Source organism: Benincasa hispida, chromosome 3 (genome assembly GCF_009727055.1).
Source record: "Benincasa hispida cultivar B227 chromosome 3, ASM972705v1, whole genome shotgun sequence".
NCBI lineage: Eukaryota > Viridiplantae > Streptophyta > Magnoliopsida > Cucurbitales > Cucurbitaceae > Benincasa > Benincasa hispida.
This window is the reverse complement of record NC_052351.1, coordinates 14583975-14606723: the sequence shown is the minus strand read 5'-3', so window position 1 is coordinate 14606723 and position 22749 is coordinate 14583975. Positions and strand designations below refer to the sequence as shown.

Sequence of the window (22749 nt, the reverse complement as noted above, 5' to 3'; positions counted from 1 at the left end):
AAGTTGCATTCTGAACATCGTCATCTCTCATCTGTTTACATACAGTATTTGATTATAGGGTAGTGTAACAACAAAATGAATCTTAAACTACTGATTTTAGGTTTATTTGAATGCAATACGGTTGAGTAGTTAACATGCCACTAAACCAACCCACAAAATCAAAGCAACGTTCCAAGTTCAAGTTTTCCTGTACTTGAGAGCTTCGAAACGAGCTGCAAGTGTGTCATAATCAGGCAGCTTGGGGTGAACACGAGACGAAGGTACTGGTGGAGGATTCCGATCAGGGGGTCGACTAACACCTCTGCCAGCTCCTTCGTCCATTTGAGTTTCTTCTTCACAATCTGATTCATCAAATTTTATGTCCGTGGGATTATAGCTATGTCTCCTGTAAGCCATCTCATAATCTGTATTTACATTCCCAGTGTCCTCATTCTTAAGGGAGGAGCACCTGCCAAAGCTCTGAGTTGGGGTTGTTCTCTCTTCTCCTGTCTTGAACCGATGATCCATATTATGAGAGTTGGTTGGGGTAGAATTAGCAGGAGAGCCTCCAAATCCGAGACCGAAACCTGAGTCTTGAGCATCCCGATTCAAGTCTTTGTTCGCCAAATAGGCAGCTGCCTCAGCAGCAGCAATTGCTTGCTTTGCTGCTTTTGCAGCAGCTTCTGCAGCTGATGCTGAATCTTGAAAGTGCATACTTTCATCCTCTCTACTGTTCCTGGTTCTGCATAAGCAACAAAATGACGGCAGAAGTTAAGCGAAAGTGTGAGAATGAGAATACTGCTCCAATGGAATATATCAAATGGTTCCAATGGTTGAGATATTCCTTCCTTACCTTTCATTTTGAGCATTGTCTCCAGCAGAGTGGCTTACTACAGGCTTCACAGGTAAGCTGGCAGCACTTACAAAAGTCCGAGGCCCTTCCTGTTTAAACAACAACCGAATATATCGTTACCATAACAAATTTACCATCAGAGGAGATAAGAAGAGGGAGAATAGAACAGACAATAAGTTCTTCAGGAGGCTTTAGCAGCTCTTTCTCAGATTCTGTTGTATCCCATTCAATCTTGTGCTCCTTAGCAATCTCCTTCATTATTTTAAGCTTCACTTGACCCGTTGGAGTTCGAACCGAGAGCTTGTCAATCAGCTGTAAGCAAATCCAAACAATTCAATACAAGACCAATCCCCTTTGAAATGTAAATTGAACTATAAAAGCAGACAATGTTGTAGTTACCAGCCGATTCACTCCACAGTTAGGCCTCAGATCAATGGCAGCAGAGACGAAATCCTTCCCATATTTCTTCTCAAAAACATTCCTAAGTGCAGAAAGCTCTGGAATTTCCGAGCACCTCGGAGCTGCAAAGATCAAACTAGCAACCCCTTCCTTTAGATCTGCCGGACATTGCCTGCAGCAATTGAAATACTCAACAATCAACATCACAAGAAAATCCAGCCAGTACAAAATTTCTATTAGGATAATTCTTCTTAAGTTTACCTTTGTTTTGCTATTATTGATAATCTAGCTACAACTAACTCACAGAAGAGCTCGATTATCTCATTCGCAGCTAAAACATTCTGTTCTCTTATCACATGTTCAACCTGCAAAAACAAGCTTCAAAACTTCATCTCTTTGATTAAAACATTTTAGAAACAGAGGAACAAGTGAATGACTCACCCGAATACGAGCAGTGGCGTCCTGACCAGACTGAAGTAGCAGAGCAATGTCGCGTCTCATCTGCTTCACCACCGCCTCTCGTTTGTTCCTCAGTAGCTTTATCCTCGCCACCGCCATTTTCGCCGCCGTTTTACTGTCATCAAAACCCCACAAAGAAAATGAAATCAAAATCAATCAATTCCTATTCCTATTACAAAAATCGATGAAAAAAGAAAACCCCATTTCTCAAAAAATTTCATAATGCCCTCGAAATCGATGGGCAACATTTACCCAGGTGAATCAGAGAAAAAAAAATCCGAAACCCATTTGTGAGAAACAAAATTAGTACCATTTGGAGGAGTTGAAGCCACGGCGGAGGAGGGTGATGAATTGCTTGACGATCTTGACGGAACGAGCGGCGGCTTCAGTGGCGGCACTCATGGCCGGGGGAAAACGAAGGGGAAATGATTAAGGAGGAGGAAGAAGAAAAGCAGCGTTAAGGGAGTGTGGAAAAGTGAAACGGTCTCAAGGACAGTGAGGGGCATAAAAGAAAAGGGGGGATCAGAGAGGGGGGTCCCACTGCCAACCCCACCATTTTAGAGGGTTCAATTTGCAATAGATTTTTCTTCGATATAGCCGTTAGAGAGGATTTGGGGGAGTGGGAAGGAAGAATCCGATGTAGTTTTAGTGGGGGCGTGAGATTGGAACACGTGGCCAGATAAACTGCCATGTTGGCATGATGTCATTTCGGAAGCGTTATGTTTGACCAAGTCAAATTTTATAAATCTCAGAAAAAATAATCAATAATTTGGACTTTACATTTACGCTTTCAATTTTAAAACATCGTGTAAAAGGCTTCCTAAATCCATTAATCTCAATAAAATAAAATTTTGTAGAAAAATCAATTTAACTAAATACACAAATTAAGCCTCGAATAACTTTGTCAATTTTTCGTAAATTTCCACAAAAAAAAAATATTTTTATTCGTTGGGACATTGTATCATAAATCTTTAAATACTGACACGTGATTCTAGCAACTATTATTCTATGGCTTTAGAAATCATACATGGCACTTCTTGATATATCAATGAGTGACTCATGAGTGTTGTTGATTAGACGAGTCAATAACTCTTAAATTTTCTTAAATTTACAGCAAACATAAACAAAACTTATGCATCTAATGAATTTACAGCATGACACTAGAATATAAAAAAAAAAAAGAAAAAAAAAAAAGATGGGTTTTGAAACCCTTACCCTTGAAGAATCAAATCTTCACATAATTTTCTTCCAAGAACGGTCACGAAAAGAACAAGATCCACAATTGACATCACCACTAGGTTTCCTCATTACTTTCAAGATGAGAACCCAAGAGTTGTGCGCTCCAATTATTTTGGTGAAGGAAGGGATTTGAGAGAATTTTTCTTTTTAGAAAGCAGAGTGAGAAAGCATAAAAATAATATAGAACTTTTATGTATCTCCCCTGGATCTGGGAGGATGAAGATGATCATATCCCCTTCTGCCAACTACCAAACATTACGTGAGTTGAGAGATTATTGGGGAAGGAAGTTATTTCCCCCCATTAATTCAAAATCAAAGTGAATTAAAAAAAATAAATTAATTTAAATTAATATAATATATACCTATATATATAATAACTAATTTATTATACATATACATACATATACACATAACTATATGTTATATCTCAGGTAACATATAACCTATAGTTTCTATATTGTATCTAATACAATATAGCCTATAGTTTAATTCTCTCAACCACGATATTTAAAATAAATCTAATTTATATTAAATTTAATTATATGAATCCAATTCACATAATTAATATTTGAATCATATTTAAATATTTATTTCCTTCAAACAAATTTTATATTATAATGTATCAAATACATTATAGTAATTATATCATATATAATTAGAATTAAAATTAATTATATCACATATAACTAGTTCCCTCAATTAATTTGGACAATTCAAATTAATTCAAAATCTGATTCTGATTTATTCCCATTGAGCTACCGAGGGGACCTCATGGACCTATAGGTTGAAGCTCCAATGGTACGTAAATAATTAATTAAACTATTTAATTAAATTATTCACTATCCGTTAACTGTTGGGCACTCTACTAAAGACTGCCAACTACACTTTTTGCACTACAGATATATTTCTGTGTCCATTAGATATAACCAATAAAAGTACGATGACCCTTTATAAATTGCTCGTAAGTACAGCTAGGCCAAAAAATCATTATTTTGCCTCTATAGTTATATCTAACTCCTTAAGTACCACTGATCCCTCTAATGAACAATAAATCATTGTCCAACTATGATTAAACTCCACTCAGACAAGAAGAGGGTGTGGCGTCACATTGTTCAAGCCTCGGAATCAGCCCTTAAGAGAGCAATTTATCTACTTACCCTGACATCGGGGAAGGAGTAAATTCCTTCTTGTGTAACTGTGTTCCAGCTCCCCAATTAGACGAATCCCTGAAATGGTAGGCTTTTTGAGTCAGCAATCTGACCACTCTCACCCATACAAATCAAATGACCACCTTTATAAGCAGGAGTTCATAACTCACTCAAGATTTAGGTCATATTACCTATGGTCATCTTGGTGAAATGTAAGTCTCTATTATGAACGATGTTATATAATGAGACTAAACATTCCGCGGTCCGGTCTTATACAAACTCTTTTATATAGAATATCCTCACTCACATGTTTTTACATGGATGATCAAGATGAAATCATTTCTAGCACTTTACAATAATTTTAACATCTATAAAGCAACCCATACTCGTAATGTCGCCAGGATAAGGTATCCAACCTTATCTATCTACTATAGGCCATTTAGGTTATCATTTAAAACATGATCCACCTGTATGTCACTACATACATGTTTAAGTTACAAGATAACCTTGGATCTTAGTTTATTGGTTTGTGGTTAATGCAACTCAAAATGAAATAAAACATCATATATTTTATTAAATAAATAAGTTGTTTGTACAATATAATTACAAACTATAGGATCTTATAAGATTTAGGGCATCAACTCCAACAGATTCATCATCGTTTAGGTCATCACAAAGACTAGCAAAAGCAACATAATCATCATCTCTATGTTGGGATTGGTGTCTTAATTCTCCCGGAGTCTCGTTGTTTTATAAAGATACACATTGTTCAATGAATAAAATAAGTGATTTAATTCTAGCATTTACTCGTATCCAATAAACAAAGCTCCTTGGTTATCTTATGTGAACTTAAGCATGTATATGTGATATACAAGTGAATCATGCCTTAAGTGATAACCTAAATCGGTTTGTAGTATAAGGATTAAGGTGGGATACCTGATCTTGGTGACACTACGGATTGACCCGCTTTGTAGAGGTTTGCAAGTGTTGTAAACTACTACAGATGGTTGATCCTGACCATTCGTGTGGAGACATGGAGCGGGGGTGTCCTATACAAAGATTTTGTATAAGACCTAGACTACGAGATGACTAGACTCTATATATAACGCCGTTGATACTAGATACTTGCATCTCACCTAAATGACCATAGGTGACACGACTTCAATCCTGAGTGTTTTGTGAACTCCTACTTTTGAGGGTGGTCCTTTGATTAGTATGGGTGAGAGTGGCCAAATTGCCAACTCAACATGCCTACCTTTTCGGGGACTTGTCTGATCTGGGAGCTGAGAACTCAAACCACAAGATGGAATTCACTTCTTTCTCGAAGCAGGGATAAGTAGAGAGATTGCTCCCTTAAGGCTGATTTCGGGCTTGAACATAGTGGCCACAACTTCTCTTTGGAAGAGAAGACTCAGTCATAGTAGGACTATGACTTATGTTCATTAGAGGGATCAGTGATACTTAAGAAGACAGATGAAACTGCAGGGGCATAATGGTTATTGGCCCAACTATACTTACGAGCGATCTGTGAAGGGTTGTTGCATTGCTAATTGGTTAAAATTGACACATAATATATCTGTAGTGAGGAGAGTTTAGCTGTCGGTTTTTAGTGGAGCACCTGGCAGTTAACGGATAGTGGATTCCGTGACTAAAGAGTTTAGTCAGTTATTCACGTACCATTGAAGCTTCGGATCTACAGGTCCATGAGGTTCCCTTGGTAGCTTAAATTCTGTTGAGGATTAGTTCTTGGTGTTGATTTGAAATGTTCAAATTGACTAGAGGTATTTGGATTATATATGATATAATCGGTATGATGTATGAGATACATCTAGTGGAGGATTGATGTAAATGGGATTTACATTAAGTACCATGGAATAGAAAAAGAACTATGGTTTATATGTTTCATGAGAAGAAATATAAACTATAGGTTATAAATATAGTATGATAAGTTGGTTATCATTTATATTTATAATAATATTAATTATCAGATAATTAATACTTTTTTTTAAATAACCAAAGTAGTGGGTGGTTATTGGATCATGGTAACGTGAGTTTAAAAGGAAAGTGGTTTCCTATTTTGAAAAGGAATTTATTACAAAAGTTTGAAAAAGATTTTGAGTTTTTTCTCCACGAAAAAGAAACTCACGAAGTCGTCAAGTAAATACAGATTTACTAAACGACGGTTGGACGAGTTAAATGATCGTGCAGTGTTTACTAAAAATCGCATAGCTTTGTTAGACGATCGTTGGCCCAAGGTACACGATCGTGTATGAGTCTGTGGTAACATACTGAGCTAAATGATCGCATAGCTTTTGCTAGAGCGATCGCATAGTTTTATCTAAACGATTGGACATCGACCTATACGATAGGTCTCCACCATCTCACTTGCCCAGTATGTCGCGATTGTTGTTTCCTCCATTCGCTCCTTATACCAAGTCCGAACAGAGCTCACCCTCTGGATTCCCACACCGAGAATACCAAGGTCGCCTTGCTGGTGGTGTCAGACTTAACTCGACACCGTCGAGGTTTTCTGGAGGCCGTTCGTGGTGCTTTGGATGAGTTCGTTCGTGTTGCGAAGGAGATCGTGATCGAGGAGATCGTTGGGGACGAGTGTGAAGTGTTTGTGCGGTGTTGCGGTCGTGTAAATCGAGTGTTCGTGGTCGCTGTTGTTCGATCAGAGTGCCCAACGGAGCGTGGAGACGTTTCTGCCGATGTGTGTAAAGTTTGTCTTTCTATGCATTTGAGTTTGTTCATGTTATAATTTCTCTATATAATTGTATAACCGTTTGCTTGAAGTCGACTGTAAATGTTTTGTTGATTCATGATTGTAATTTGGAATAGTCTTGTTCCGTTGCTCATGGAAATCTCGTTTCCAATTTCCTTCAGTTGGTATCAGAGCCAAATTCTCTGATATTCCAAATTACGAATCTGAATTGAACGCCATTTTCAGTCGCGGTGGGTTTCTGCATTTGTGGATGATTTTGATGAACATTTTGGGTTTGATTGCCTTTTTGTTAAAGCTTTCAGTATTACAAAGTGTTAATTGTAAAGGCCCCTGCATTTTTGGGCGAAATTAACTTTGTAATCGAGTCTGTAATTCGAAAAGTTCGAGTTCGTCGAGTCATTCGTGATGAAGCTTCGGTGCATGACGATGCAGTTTTCAACGAAGAAGAAGACCATGCGTTGGTCGGATCGTGTAGCCTCAGGTAAATGATCATAGGGATTTTACTAAGCGATCGTTTTGATTTTTCGTTCTAGATGATCGTGTAGTCTTTTCTAATCGATTATTTAGCTAATGCTAAGCAATGGGGTAAATCGTTTACCATATCATGTGGCATTGGTTGCACGATCGTGTAGGCACTGGAGGTAGGCGATCGTAGTGGGAGCATGCGATGCTCGTCGTTTAATAGAAGGCACGCGCTAGACGATCGTATAGTTAGCAAGCTTCATCATTTAGTTACTACCTATGCGATCGCGCGTATATGATACGCATATGCTAGCTAAGCGATCGCTTAGGCGATGGTGCTTCGCGGCATCGTAGTCGCTTAGACGATCGCGGAAGGTGGGTGTCGTGCGGAGCGTGCTAAGCAATCGTGTACTTCAGGCTTCATCGCTTAGTAAAGGTACATGATCATGTAGTAATAATTAAACGATCGTTTGGATTCTTCTAGACAATCGTATAGTAAATGCTAAAAAATCGTTTAAATCTGGGAGCGGCTAGTAAGCGATGGAGCAAAGAGTTTGTTTTATTGTCTAGACGATCGCGGGGTGCTTAGTACACGATGGATGGTTGGAGAAGCGATGCTTTGCTGAGCGATTCAAGACCCGGTTCACCTGTTTGAATCGGAGACTCCTTGTCTTTGTAATAGTTAGCTTTTCTTTTGTGTTTTAAGGTAATTTTACCCAGTTCATTAACCTTTATTGCTTATATGCCAAAATGTTTGTCATATAGTTAAAAACCCACCTTAGGTTGTGCAATTATATCCATGGCATCATGTATTATAAATGTTATAATATTTGCATAAAGAAATTACTTGAAAGCATGCACATGCATCATGAAATATAAGAGTTATATTTTGCATGCAGCAGTAGCATTATCATGCATCATCCTTTTATTATAAATGTTATAGTCTAAGGGGTAAATGAGATGCTTTTTGCTTGTTTCATGTTTGTTGTATAAGTGTTATATAAAAGAAGTAGCAATGAATGGACAATGCATTGAGCATGACACTTAGGCTATTTATAATCGTTATGAATACCTTGCATATGTTAGCTTCGCATTGTGGTTGTTTCCGTTTATAAGTGTTATAAAGGAAATTAGACCTAAAATCAATAATTCAGAGTTGCATGCGGACTTAGGGTGAACTCAAGTTTTTTTTTAAAGGGTTTTAAAATTGGATTGAGATAGACCTAAGTTCAAATGGTTCTAAAGAGTTTAGTAACCTAGATTAATATTTTAAAATCGGTTTAATAGGACTAAATTGATTGGAATAAAAGATTAAATTTGTTGTAAACCTATCTATAAGGGGCCTTTTGTCTAAGGCAGGTTCTGGCTAGGCTGGGGTTCTTAAGTTGACGGAAACGTAACACCCCTACCTGGGAACCTACCTGGAAAGGTGAGTTAGATAGATTTTTAACAAGCATGCGACTTATTGGTCAAAGACTCCGTTAAAGAGTTTAATGGATGATGATCAAAAGTTGTTCAACTATCCAAGGTAAAAGTTACTCTTGGGAAAAGCTAAAAGTTACTTAGTTAAAATCCTTGGCCGTGTTTTTTCCAAGTAAACTATCAAGGATCTCATACCGAGAGTTCCATGAGCGGGTTCAGATCGCTCCGATTTCACAGTGACCGAAATACAAAAGATATACATTCAACACATATAGCTATTCACATTATTCTAATTATCGGCATGCTCAGAACACAATAAATAACAAGGAAAGGGTTCATACCAAATGAAGACTCTCTTCAAACGTCTGAACCCTAAACAGCGGAAACACTCCAACAGTTCTACCAACACCGGTGGGTGTGTCGACTGCAACAGCACGATCAGAACGAACAAGAACACTGCAGCGGGGACGACACCACCACTAATGAAACCCGGGTATCCTCGGAGTGAAAACCCAAAGTGTGAGCTTTGGTGAGTTTGGTAGAGGACGGAGGACAATGCATTATGTAGATGATAAACAAGTGGGAGATGAGGTAATGCTATTGTATAGCGGAAGTGCTTATCGTATAGAAGAGCTACACAATCGTGTATGAAAAGCTGAACGATCGTTTAGGAAAAATGTATACGATCGTTTAGGAAAAACGTATACGATCGTTTTGAGAAATTGTGCGGTTGACGATTGTTTAGACGGAAGAGCTTCTATCGTATAAGCTCTCGCGATCGTTTTCACGATTTTTTTTTGGGCGGGCGAAAATTATGAATGCACGATATGAAAAATGAAAACAATTTTCATTTTTAACCCGTTGGTTACCATAACCAACGTAGCCCACTACCCACGTCCGAACGTGGAAGAATTGGTTAATTATCATATAATTAATTAATAAATATAATTATATTATATTTATATCCTATAGTTTGATATCACATATCTACTATAGTATTTTCTCCTCTACTTGATATAAATCATATTTATATCTAATTTCCTCCAAATAAATGTATCTCATACATTTAGTCAATTATATCATATATAATTAACCAGTCCAATTATATCATATGTAATTGAACTTTCTCTTGTCAATTTGAACATTTCAAATTAACCCAAACACTGGTTCTCGACTTTATCCAAGCTACCTAGGTGACCTAATGGACCTGTGGCGCGAAGCTCCAATGGTACGTGAATAGCTGACTAAACTCTTTAGCCACGAGATCCACCATCCGTTAACTGTCAGTGATTCTACTAAAGACCAACAGGTGAATTCTTCTTACCACAGATATATTTATGTGTCCATTGGATATAACCAATCATGAGTACAATGACCCTTCACAGATGCTCATAAGTACAACTGGGCCAATTTACCATTTTGCCCTTGTAGTTACATCTCACCTCTTAAGTAACCACTAATTCCTCTAATGAACATACAACATAGTCCAACTATGTATGAATACTTCTCGGACCAGAGAAGGTGTGTGGCGCTACATCGCTCAAGCCCCGAATCAACCCTTAAGGGAGCCATATATCTACTTACTCCTGCCTCGGGGAAGGAGTGAATTCCATCTTGTGTAGCTGAGTTCCAAGCTCCCAAATCAGACGAATCCCACAAATGGTAGGTTTGAATCAGCGACCTGGTCACTCGCACCCATATAAATCAAAGGACCGCCCTCAATGGCAGGAGTTCCCAACTCATTTAGGATTGAGGTCATGTTACCTATGGTCATCCTAGTAAAGTGAAGTCTCTATCATGAATGGTGTTATAATACGAGACATTAACACTTCGTGGTCAGGTCTTATACAATCTTTGTATAGGATCCTGTATAGGACGCCCTCACTCGCATGTCCCCAACATGAATGATCAGGATCAGACCATTTGTGACAAGTCATAACACTTGTGACCATTCCACAAAGCGGGCTACGTCTGTAGCGTTACCAGGATAAAGTTTCCCTCCTTTATCCATTTACTACAGACCATTTTGGTTATCACGCAAGACATGATCTACTTGTATGTCACCACATACATGCTTGAGTCACATACAGATAACCAAAGATTTTATGTTTGTTGGTTTGTGGTAAAGCAAATAAAATAATTAACCGAGCAAAATATAAGATGTGAAGTAAATATCATATATTAACAACACAAGAGTTCGCACATACTGTTTACAAACTATAGGACACGAGACTTTAGGGCATCAACCCCAACAAACTAAACCCTAGGTTATAAAATACTCAGTGGGAGGAGAAGGCGTATCAGATATGTCTATGATTCCACTCACATTTCTCCCTGTATGTTCACACCGTGAGATTCATGCTTGGCCTCGAGATGCCCTAGGATGTATCCCCCTTCGGATGGTGTTTGCATGAGTCAATATCAAGGTGGACGGAGAGAGTATTTATAGTAAGTGGGTGAAGGGTGTGTGCCAACATGTCCTATGGTCTCTGTCATTGGTTCACACCGTGAGATCATTCTGTACGCCCTCGTGTCACCTTCGGAGCGGCCCTTTTTGGATGGGTTTTGTACAGTTGGTCAATATCAAGGTGAACTCGAGAAATGGATAGAGGGTCGTTTTAGGTTTTGCCCCAATCGGATTTTTTTCCTTCGGATTGGCCTTTTGGGACGGACCTCTAGGGCTTAAAATGGCGGGTTACACTTACGGGAGATTATTAAGTAAGTTAATGATCTCTTGGCCAAATCAATGTGGCTAGTCGTTATAGGAACAAGAGTTGTTCTAGTATTAATGACTGGTTTAAATCTTCTCAATTCAGAGGAGGGATAACTGACCTCCCTTCAGCGGCTTTTGTCCTAAACTTTTGAAGCGTCATTGCGAAACTAGATGTCACACGGGGTTCATGTTAGTTTTGCTAAAACCTTATTGGATGTTGTTTTTATTTTATGAGTATTTGTTTAAAACCTAACGTAGGTCAATGTGCTTTTCTTTTCAGCAACTCGTTAGTATTTCCGTTTAAAGTTTTTAAAAATGACCGATTTACTACAGTGGAAAGAATCGTGTGAAACGAATTTCATGGCAAACGACCTCCATCCCACTACTTTTCAATAGGGGAGACAAGAGAGTAAATATGATTTATTGGTCTTGGAGACATGTCTGGTAGAGAATGATGATTCTGCCTGGACTGGATCCTTGATTTAGGTGCTACCAATCATGTTAGTTCCTCTTACCAAGGATTTAGTTCCTGGCAAATGTTGCCACAAAGAGAGATGACTCTTTGAGTCGGTAATGGTAAGGTTGTTTCAGCTGTTGCTGTAGGCAGGCTGAAGTTATTTGTTGACAAGAAAGGTTATCTGTTACTGAATAATGTTTTTGTAGTTCCTCACATTAAAAGGAACTTAATCTCGGTTTCTTGTCTCATTGAACAAGGTTATACCGTCTCCTTTTTCTGAGAATAAAGTGTTTATTTTCAAGAATGGAGTGGAGATTGGTTATGGTTCAATGGAAAATAACTTATATGTACTAAGACCGTTAGTCATAAAAGCCTTGTTTAACAGTGAAATGTTCAATACGGCAACAATAGCTAAAAGACCAAAGGTTTCTCCAAAGGAAAACGCCCATCTTTGGCATCTAAGATTAGGTCACATCAACCTCAATAGGATTGAGAAGTTGGTGAAAAGTGGACTTCTAAAGAGTTTAGAAGAAAACTTCTTGCCGGTATGTGAATCATGCCTTGAAGGCAAGATGACCAAACGACCTTTTACTGGAAAAAGTTACAGAGCCAAGGAAGCCTTGAAGCTTGTACATTCAGACCTCTATGGTCCGATGAATGTTAGAGCTCGAGGTGGGTATGAATATTTCATTTCTTTCATAGATGATTATTCAAGGTTTTGGTATCTCTTCCTAATGCAATGTAAGTCTGAAGCTCTTGACAAGTTCAAGAAGTATAAGGCTGAAGTTGAAAACTTGTTAGGTAAGAAGATAAAAACACTACGATCTGATCGTGGTGGAGAGTATATGGACCTCCAATTCCATAACTATATGATAGAACATGGGATTGCATCCCAACTCTCGACCCCAGGTACACCTCAACATAATGGTATATCAGAAAGGAGAAACAAGACCTTGTTGGACATGGTTCGGTCTATGATGAATTATGCTCATCTTCCAGACTCGTTTTGGGGTTATACAATGCAGACTGCATGTTATATCTTGAACACTGTTCCCTCGAAAAGTATCTCGAAACACCTATTGAGTTATGGAGAGGCCGTAAAGGTAGTTTAAGCCACTTCAGGATTTGGGGCTGTCCGACACATGTGCTAGCCCAAATAAGTTGGAACCGCATTCGAAGGTTTGCCTCTTTGTGGACTACCCCAAGGAAACGAGATGAGGATACTTCAATGATTTAAGTGAGAACAAAGTGTTTGTTTCCACTAATGCTATCTTCTTGGAAGAAGATCACATGAGGGATCATAAGCCATGAAGTAAGCTCGTTTTACATGAGATCTCAAGTGACACTGAGACTGCTGAGGGTTCAACAAGAGTTGTCGAACAGGTCGACAGATCAACAAGAGTTGTTAAGGTCAGAAAGTCTAGTCAACCAGCTCAAGAGTTGAGACTACCTCGACGTAGTGGGAGGGTTATGAACCCATCGGATCGCTATATGGGTTTGGCTGAAGCCTATAACATCATTACGAATGATAGGGTCGAGGATCCATTATCTTTTAAGAAAGCAATGGAGGATGCTGACAAAGATGAATGGGTTAAGGCCATGAACCAGGAAATATTAATTATATGTTTCATGAGATGAAATATTAAAACTATAGGTTATAAATATAGTATGATAAGTTGGTTATCATTTTTATTCTCTCAATAACATATACAAGGATATATTAATTTGTTTCTAAAACAATAAAACTGAGAAAATTAGTTTTTTTTTTCTTTTTTTGTTACAACTAATTTCTTTAACAAATTGTTTGTTTCTTGTGAGGTGGGCAAAAGAGATGAAACTCAGCTGCATGTGCTTATGTGATAAGGTAATTTTATAGCTCATGTCTTTACAGGGATCATAACATGCTACATTAAATCATTGCTTTCTCTAACATCGTACTTTTGTTTTATAGCCTCGTGACTCATTTCATCACGAGTCAATGTTAGAGAACAAATTCTCTGATAGTACTAATTTTTACATTCATTTCCATTTTGATTCCTTTTTAGAATTTCTAATTCTCTTTTTATAGTTGAATCTTTCAATGCCACGTAATATTCTTTATCATTCTAATACTAGAGTGAAGGATTCCATCAACTAGAAGACTTGCTAAAGTAAATGTTTACAAGCTAAATTTTATAGCAAAATGAATGTTTAAATCTTATTTTGGTCAATGAGCTTTGAGCCTTATTATATTTTGGTCTCTAAATTTTAAAAAATGTCCGTTTTAGTCCACGAATTTTTAAAAAGTATTTACTTTGGTCTATACGGTTAAAATTATGTTAACACCTTATATATTAAATCTGTTTAAGGATGAAATTGCATCTAGCATGGGTTGAGAAAGATGAAAGTGAAGTATCAACAATCAACATGCCAAAACAGTGAACAACCAAAATCTTGGAACAATATGATCTTTGAGATCTTCTATAGAAAATCACTTTACCATTTAATTCAAAATTGAAACCCTAGATTTTTTAGCATGACTAACTTATTTGGCAGTCTAATTATCCAAAAATACAAGTCATCTCACATTATGTTTAAGAGTTGTAAATCTTAATAGTAGGGCAAAGTAAGCACTTTTTAAAAGTTTTAAAATTAGAATAGACGTTTTTGAAAGTTTATGAACTGAAATAGAATAAGATTCAAAGTTCGAAGATTAAACCTAAAAGAAATTGAAAAATATGGTTATGAAAAAGACATTGATGTTTTGTTGGTTTAAAAATTAGATATAGTTTACAAATATTTTAGTAGATTAGTCCATTAAGGTGGAATCCAAGGCATAGACATGGACTCCAAATCTAGAATTCTCTTCTTTCTTTGAATATTTCAAGTCTAGAAAATATTGACGCCACGAGTGATCTCTTTTCTTTAATAATTTAGGATTTTCTTTACTTGATTCTCCTCAAAATCTTCCATTCTTGATTTGTCCACTTTCTAAGGATTTTGTTCTAAGTCAAGACTTTTATTTAAAAAGTATAATTCTAATAAAAATCCACTAATGTTTGTCACGTAGTATGTAGCTTGAATAAAGTTTAAATTATTGATATCAATAAAAATATCGAGATCTCAATCTTATTGAAATGTCTGTAGAAATATATATGAAATATTGATGTCAATAGACATTTAAAAAAAAATGTAAAAGATAAAAAATTAAAAAAAATTAATAGTTAGATATTCTACACTTTCCAAAACAAATTAAGATATTTGTTATTTATGTTATATTCACATTATTGACATTCTGATACTTTTTTTGTGTTTCATGATTTTTTACGATATAATAATGGAGATGTCAATTCATGACACATGTTAATGTCAAACTCAAAGAAATGTGTAAATTTAATATCATGGATAAATCACATATATAAAATATAAACAAAAGACTAAAGTGATTTTAGCTTGATGGTAGAGGTTTCAAATAACCCGACAATTTGAGCAACTCGAACTACCAACCCAAATAGCAAGGATTAGGTTAGTTTTATTTTTGAGTTGGGTTGAAATTTTCCTATTTTAGACAGGTTTGTTGGGTCTCGGGTTGAATAATTTTTGTTTGGGTTGACTTAACCAAACCCAACTCAAATTACATACATATTGAAATACTTATATCTATTTATCTTTGTTTAATATTTTTTAAGGACTGTTATAATATATGTCTTTGTTTAAAGTTTGTAATAGATATTAAATATCAATGGATAAATTTAAGATAAATTTAATAACTTAAATATCACAAAATTAAAGATATCGAAATAATATTAAGTATTTTAAATTAATAAAAAATAATAATAACAACTTGACAATTCAACTCAACCTAAATTTTAAGGGTTGGATTAGAGACCCGAGTCTTTCGAGTAGCCAACTCGACGAATTCGAATTTTTTGGTTGGTTTAAAAATTCACTCCAACTCAGTTCAATGGCCAATCAAAGCTATGAACACCTTTGACACGATGATAAATGACACTCCGTTCTCTTCTTAAAAGTAGTTCAATTTCCTACCTTACCATTATGATTGTACTGAAAAAAACTAAAAAGTAGGTGTAAGTCACTATTTATTTAATTTCTCTTTAAGAAAATTTCAAATAATCTTGAAAGAGAAGATTGTATGTTCAATTTAGCTCTTCTTTAAAAATACAACACATCTCTATGCTAATTGAGTTTGTGAGATAAGTTTATTATATTTTGTTATTAGTTAAACAAAGGTAAGATAAACATCCAATCACAAAAATAAAAAAGAAAATAATAGAATTCAATTATCATCTATGCACTTGTTGGTTAGCTCAACCCAATGAACGATCACGTTACCATCTAGATAAAAAACTTGAAATCAAGATGTTTTTTGGATGACATTTTGGCTAAAGAATATACTAGACCAAATTTATCAAAACTAGAACTTCGATTCGTCACATATTGCAAAGAAAAATACAGTTGATCATTTTGAAGAAGGAAGTATACAGGGTGAAGAACAGTTTTTTTTGGTTCAAAATCAGAATTCACAGGCAAAGTTGATAGAATACAGTATATTTAGTATGTAAAATCCAAGAACAAAGTTGGGTTCACGAATGTACAGAGCCGATTTCGATCGCCGGAATTCATGAGATGGGGAAATCACAATGCGATCAATTTCACTCAGTTATGATATTCAGAAGAGAAACTCTTGTGTGAATCAATTCCCTGAACAATCCTTCTGTTCCTCGTTCGATTCTCTCAATGCTTGAATCCAACCCCATCAATCTCTCTCGAACAATCCCCTCAATCTTCTCCTTCCCTTCTGCATCTCTACTCGACGATCCAAACTGCAACTCCTCGATCGCCATCTCCAGATTCTCCAATTCGTTCATTCTCTCCGTCTGATTGTTGCGGCTCATCGCTCCCTTCTGTACCAGCCTCGACACCAATGTCCATCGGCTAGGTTTCGACCTCCACTGCACCGGCACGGCGAGGAACGACAAAAGCGAGTTGAAGATCGAGGAGGTCACGGAGCTTGCTTCTCTCAGCACCCTGATTACCGCCGCGGTTACTTCGTTTTCTAATTGAAGAGGAGGAGATGCTCCAGCGGTGTGATCCATTTCTCTCAGCGATGCCAGTGATTTCTTCAAGCTTTCGTGTTTGATCCTCTTTCTCAAGCAGATATATGCAGCGATGCTGTTCTCAATTCCTGAATCTTCGTATTTGCTTCGTCGGATCGCCGATTGTAGTTCTCGAATGCTTTCTTTCATCACCAGAACGGCGTCTCTCGTGTTGTCGCAGATATCCAGGAATCTAACGGAGTCATCCACCAATTCCTGTACCCAAATTTCACGTCGGTGTGAAGCTAGGGCTTGTCGGGCCAGTGGCCGGTTCAGAACCTCGTTTATGCATCTGTAAAGCTCCATAAGGCCGGAGAGACTGCTGCAAATCGCTTCAATACTTGAGAAAGATGATGAATCCAAGGATCTAAGCTTGGCTAGCTCTTGCTCAACCCGAATCGTGGATGGATGCGATCGAGCAGGTAAGCTTATGCATCTAACTCTATAACGACTCCAAGGTGTTTGTGAAAATGCAACCATGGCTATTCTGTTGTTATGCTGTATTAGGGTGTTAATGTGGGCAGCTTATAGATGAAATCCATAATTTCCCATCATAGATTTATATAGGTAGTAGAGTCAATGGGAAAAGGGAACTTTTTTGGGGGATTTTCAGAATTAAGCATGTGAAGGCAGCCAACGATTAATCAATGATGTGGGTTATGAAGTCACATCTTTTGCCGGCTAAAAAGTAATATTAAATTGGTATCATTCAGTCTCCATATTTAATGGAACTTGATTTTGTTTTTATCTGGTTGCGAGATGAGTGGCTTGGCTTGTCATTCCCTTATTTACATCCCCCGTATCTCCACCGCCATCACCGCCGACTCACGCTTATCCATGGTTGAAAGTTGAAAGTACACTGGCGTTGGAAATTGGTAGCCATTAAACTAAACCTGGCCATCCCCCATGTACACTGGACCTGATTTTGTTTAGGAATATCAGTCTTTTTCCTTCTTTTTCTATTGTTTTTTCACGTTTTATAGAAGAACTTTTAGGCCGTTTCAACGGAGAAAAATATTCATCAAAGTTGATGTAAAGTTGACCTTGAAATAGCTTTTAAACTTCTAGAAGTTATTGGGTAACTGGTCTTCACGGGATATTGTTGGAATCTGAGGTCTTGTTTTATTTTGTTTTAGGGGTAGATTTTGATGAAATGGATTAAGGTTTCAAATCTTTGGAAGGATTGAGAGGGATTGGGAGTGGAGCCCAGATGAGATGGCTTGGCTGGCTTTGTAAAGGAATAGAAGCATGGCTTATCAATCAAATCCTCTTGCTAATGGCAGCTGGTGATCAAAGACAACTTATCATGCAAATGATTGGAGATAAGAGCATTTGGTGGCTAGTCATGGGAGGGCTCTACTATTGTGTTATTTCAATTAGTGGTTGAATATGGAAATGTCGATCAGATTAGATAGAAAACTAGGGATGGGATACAAATTTAGTCCCTTCTAAGTCGCACCATTCGTGTTATTTAAGTATGATTTATTTCTATTTTGCTTTAAATTGATTCACATGTCTTGTTTTAACTTTGAACAACCATTTAGTTACTTTTCCCATTCAACAGTTTTGTAGACTGCATTTGTCAAAACTATCTGTAAATATTCGCTTGGTGATATTGATAGAATCTAGATATATTGCAAGATTGATAACGAAATTATAAGATAAATCTAAAGACTTAAATCGTCCTTATTTAGAGATCACTCTCAAACCCTACTTCATTCCCTAAAATATTGTCTAGCTTTTTCATTTCTTTAACCTCTATTTATAATCAAATTCCATACCAAACTTCCCTAGATAATTACCAAATATTCTTTATACTCTAATAGCATGCTTATCGGATATGTTTAAAGTCCCAATGTACAGACCCATTGAACTTATTGAACTTTTTTGTGCCGACGTGTGGGAAGCTGCTTGATTAAGACTACTAATTTCTTTTCCATTAAGACTAATTCATCTCCTCTACTTTAATTTGATTACGCAAATGCAATCTGCTTTAATGGAGCTTTTATTTTTGGTGGGGGTTCAAATTTCGATTGTAGCATTAATGAAACTACTGTTCAGATTAGAAGAGGACAAAGAGTATCGTAAAAAGAGAATTCTTCTTGGCCGGTATCAATTAATTGACGTGTTAAGATTGCATAGAAGAGAGCCACTTGGCTTGGGCAGATGAGGAATCTAGTTGGGTTGGTTGGGTTGGATAAGGTACAAGGCCCATTTAAATTGTTTGTCATCTCTATCTGGATGCCGAAAACCCATTGGCAGATTGAGTTAGAAGGCCGGCTGGGCTTGAAATCTTCTACTTACAGAAGTCTAAGATTTCAGCAACCAACCCATCCATTCTTCACTTGATCATTGGAGTAGTTTGGTCAATTCTATTGTAATGTGAATGAAAATTAAATCAAGGTGGAGATACGAACCTATTCCCCTAAACTTCACCTATATTGTTTTAGAAGTAGATATGGGGCATAAGGCTTAGCCATCAGCCATCTTCCCAATTTAGCATGATGGAACAACATTAACAAACAACCATTTTAAGTTTGAATTCTTCCACCAGGAAAAATAAGATGAATTCTTTAAAAATTTTAAGTTACATATATACCCCTTTTATGCGTAGTAAAACTTAACCATCAAAATTAAAGTTAATCTCAATTATCATCTGGATCCAAACAAAGAATAACAAATAACAAATAGTTATATTGCAATGTTGATGAAGAAATTACAGTGTCAATCAGCCTTTTTAGGGGGCTATATTATTATTATCATTATGATGAAAAAATCGACTTTCATTGAAAAAATTTGAAGGAATACAATGACATAAAATTAAAAAAAATAATGATAAAAAAAAACTCACAAAAACAACCTATCACCAGAGAAAGGATTTCCAACAAAGCATGATGTTTCTTAGAGAATAATTACAAAAATATATATCTATATATATATTTGAAACATAAATCCAAAGGAACACATTGAAACTCACTAGGGTACTTATCCAAACCTCTAAAGACCCTATTAATCCTCTCCTTCCATATGTCCCATAACACAACACATATCCTAGCAAACCACAAGAAACAATCTTTCTCTCTGAAAGGTGGATGGAGGAGGAACTCCTCAATCACCGCTCTAATATCCCTCTAATCAACTATTTGAACGTCAAGCTCTTGCAAAAAGCAAATCCACACAAACTTCGCAAAAAGATAACCCTAAAGCAGGTGATCCAGGTTTTCCTCCACCTCTCGACAAAGAATACAGTAGAAAGGACCTATTAACGGAGTCATCTTCTTAACGAGCCTATCCAACGTGTTCACAAGGCCAAGCAAGACTTGCCAAAGAAAGAACTTAATTTTCTTTGGTATCATAGTCCTCCACACCCATCAAAGATCGACTCAATAAGTAGGAGAAAAAAAGATTCACCAGAAAAACCTAAAAGCCTTTAAGAGGATTAGGCTTCTAGATCCGAATATTCCATCTCCCTTCCTTGAAATTGCACTCCAACCACAAAAGAAGGGAGACTACCTCCATCATCTTGGATAAATGAGGACAAAACTAAAAGAATAAAAGGACATCGAGCTCCCCCATCAAACTAGAAAATCAGAAACTAAGGGGCTACGGGCTATATATCTCTATAATCCACCCAATCTAGACTGACCACCCATAATTTCTCCCCTTCATAACTAAACCACATCTAACTAATTACCACTATACCTTTACTATTATCCTATTACTATTCTCAAAGAAACCCCATATTAGTATCCTTCCATCATCCACATCTTTCAACCTTCGAGATTCCTCCAGGTAGACTTGGATTAAGTGAAGTATTGAGTCACCTTATGAATTCAGTAAGTTCCAACTTTAGATTGAAATGTGATTTAATATGATATAATGTACAATGTATTGGGTTTAACCGTGATTTTGTATAATAAACACAGAAAAGGAAGTGATCAAACAAGCAAGTCATTTCATTATCAAAGAAGAACTATTATTCTTGTTTAGATCAAGAACAAATAGAACACAATCGTATTTTGTACATGGAACTCGAGCTATCCCAATGGCGGATCCCTAAAAGTTGGATGCCTTTACAGGGTTCAGGGGGTCAAAATTGGCTATGGAACACAATACAACTCTTATTGAGAGATTATGTTCAACAAAGAAGCTCTTGTTTTGATCAATCTCCTGAACAAACCATCCAAACCACTCTCAATTTCTTGTGTTGCCATTTCCAAACTCTCCAATCGTTTTTGAGCAATCTGCGACTTCTCAACTTCCATTTCTTCAACAACAAAGCTCAAAGCCACATCCACATTCTCAAATTCGTTCAAGCCACTGTTTGATTCGCAGGCAATCGCCCCCTTGTGCGCCCATTTGGAAACCAGAGACCATCCTCGAGCTTTAGACTTCGTCAATGGCGCCAAGTACAACAACACGGATTCGAAGATGGAGCTGTTGGTTGAACAAGCTTGTCTTAACGCACCAATCACAGAACTCAGGTGATGATCTTGATATTCCATCGAGAATGAATTGAATTTCTCATTCATCTTCTTCATTGATGTTATTAACTTTTTAGCTTCTTTTTTCATCCTTTTTCTGTAACAAGTGTAAGCAGCAGTGGTGGTTCTAATAGCGGAATCGCCTTTCCTCCGGCGAACAGCAGAGTAAAGAGCCCCAACATGTTGTTGGGTTTCCAATGTCATGTCCTTTGCTAAGCTGCAAACATCCAAAAGCTTCATAGAACCATCCAACAACTCATCCACCAACTCTTTGTGTTGGGGACAAGACAAAACCTTCTGGGTAGACCCCATTTTGAGAAGCTCGTCAATGGAGTCATACAAATCCTGTAATCCCAAAAGAGCACCACAAACAGAAGAAGAAGAAGAAGAAGAAGAAGAAGAAGAAGAAGAAGAAGAAGAAACCCATGTCTTCACCTTCTTCAACTCCTCCTCAACCTTCAGAGTACTGGGATGTGATCTAGAAGGTAAGCTTATTGACCTTGCATGGTACTTGGTAGCCATATTATTGACAACCCTTTTTTCTTATTCTCTCAACAAAAAACTTTCTTTGATGCTTCTGGATAGGTTTTGCAAGTGCATATATACACATATAATAGAGGGGTGTGGGGATTAAATGGTGGGGGCAGTGTGCCGGCATTGATGATTTAGGATGTCACATGTTTGTGCAGCATCGAATTTGGACCAAATAATTTGGGGAGGGAAGATTAGTTTAATGTGAAAGGAGGAGTGAGGTGTCGTGTGATTTTGTGAAGAGAAGGTGTTTGTTAAAATGCGGAAGAGAAGAGTCATAGGGTAAGGATATTTTGGTGCCGCCACATAACCCACATCATTACCCACTCTTTAAACAAACTTCCTTTTTCATTTATTAAATAAAAAGCCTGAGTTTGCACACCTACCAAGACCAACGCCTAGCTGTGCTGTCTCTATTTCCGCACATAATTGGGAACAAAGTTAGGGTTTTTTTTTCTTTCTCCTTTTTCTTTTTCTTTTTAAAAAATCTGTTTTTCATCCAATTTTTTTTAAAAATTTTATTTGATATGTAGGGAGTGTTTGAAGTAAAGAATTAGTTATTATAACCTTGGATTATAATAGTCTATGTTTGGAGGTAGATTATTTTAGTTTTAATTATAATAATATTATTTTAGTTCTGATTATAATATGTATTTTAAATGTAAACTATTTTAATTTGAGAAGTAAATAGTAAAAACATTGTAGCATAGAATAAAAAGAAAAGATGAATATACAATAGTAAAAACTGTAGCAAATAGTGAATATAGAGAGTTTTGAAATAG

At 36.8% G+C, this 22749-nt stretch overlaps 3 protein-coding genes across 3 annotated transcripts; all 3 read right to left on the bottom strand.

Annotated features, from left to right (window-relative positions):
* Positions 1 to 76: 76 nt before the first annotated feature.
* Positions 77 to 2184, bottom strand: LOC120074075 (IST1-like protein). The gene is made up of 7 exons (XM_039027061.1): positions 2001 to 2184; positions 1673 to 1805; positions 1493 to 1596; positions 1232 to 1403; positions 1004 to 1144; positions 833 to 921; positions 77 to 721 (listed from the first exon to the last, which is right to left on the bottom strand). Exons 1-7 carry the CDS (start codon positions 2090 to 2092, stop codon positions 178 to 180), a joined length of 1275 nt encoding a protein of 424 aa, XP_038882989.1. The 5' UTR covers positions 2093 to 2184; the 3' UTR covers positions 77 to 177.
* Positions 2185 to 16508: 14324 nt separating this feature from the next.
* Positions 16509 to 17432, bottom strand: LOC120073460. The gene has a single exon (XM_039026309.1). It carries the CDS (start codon positions 17430 to 17432, stop codon positions 16509 to 16511), a length of 924 nt encoding a protein of 307 aa, XP_038882237.1.
* A 3641-nt stretch (positions 17433 to 21073) lies between these two features.
* On the bottom strand, positions 21074 to 21958 carry LOC120073459. Its single transcript, XM_039026308.1, has 2 exons — positions 21872 to 21958; positions 21074 to 21781 (listed from the first exon to the last, which is right to left on the bottom strand). The coding sequence occupies exons 1-2, from the start codon at positions 21956 to 21958 to the stop codon at positions 21074 to 21076; spliced, it is 795 nt and encodes a 264-aa protein (XP_038882236.1).
* Between the last annotated feature and the right edge of the window lie 791 nt (positions 21959 to 22749).

Bases quoted from the DNA above. Each gene is read 5' to 3' on its own strand.
- LOC120073460 (XM_039026309.1), bottom strand. From the start codon at position 17,432: ATGGTTGCATTTTCACAAACACCTTGGAGTCGTTATAGAGTTAGATGC.
- LOC120074075 (XM_039027061.1), bottom strand. From the start codon at position 2,092: ATGAGTGCCGCCACTGAAGCCGCCGCTCGTTCCGTCAAGATCGTCAAG. The intron at 1,597-1,672 runs GTGAGTCATTCA...TTGTTTTTGCAG, and splicing joins ACGCCACTGCTCGTATTCGG to GTTGAACATGTGATAAGAGA. The intron at 1,404-1,492 runs GTAAACTTAAGA...CAATTGCTGCAG, and splicing joins TCAATAATAGCAAAACAAAG to GCAATGTCCGGCAGATCTAA.
- LOC120073459 (XM_039026308.1), bottom strand. From the start codon at position 21,958: ATGGCTACCAAGTACCATGCAAGGTCAATAAGCTTACCTTCTAGATCA. The intron at 21,782-21,871 runs GTGAAGACATGG...TTGGGATTACAG, and splicing joins TTGAGGAGGAGTTGAAGAAG to GATTTGTATGACTCCATTGA.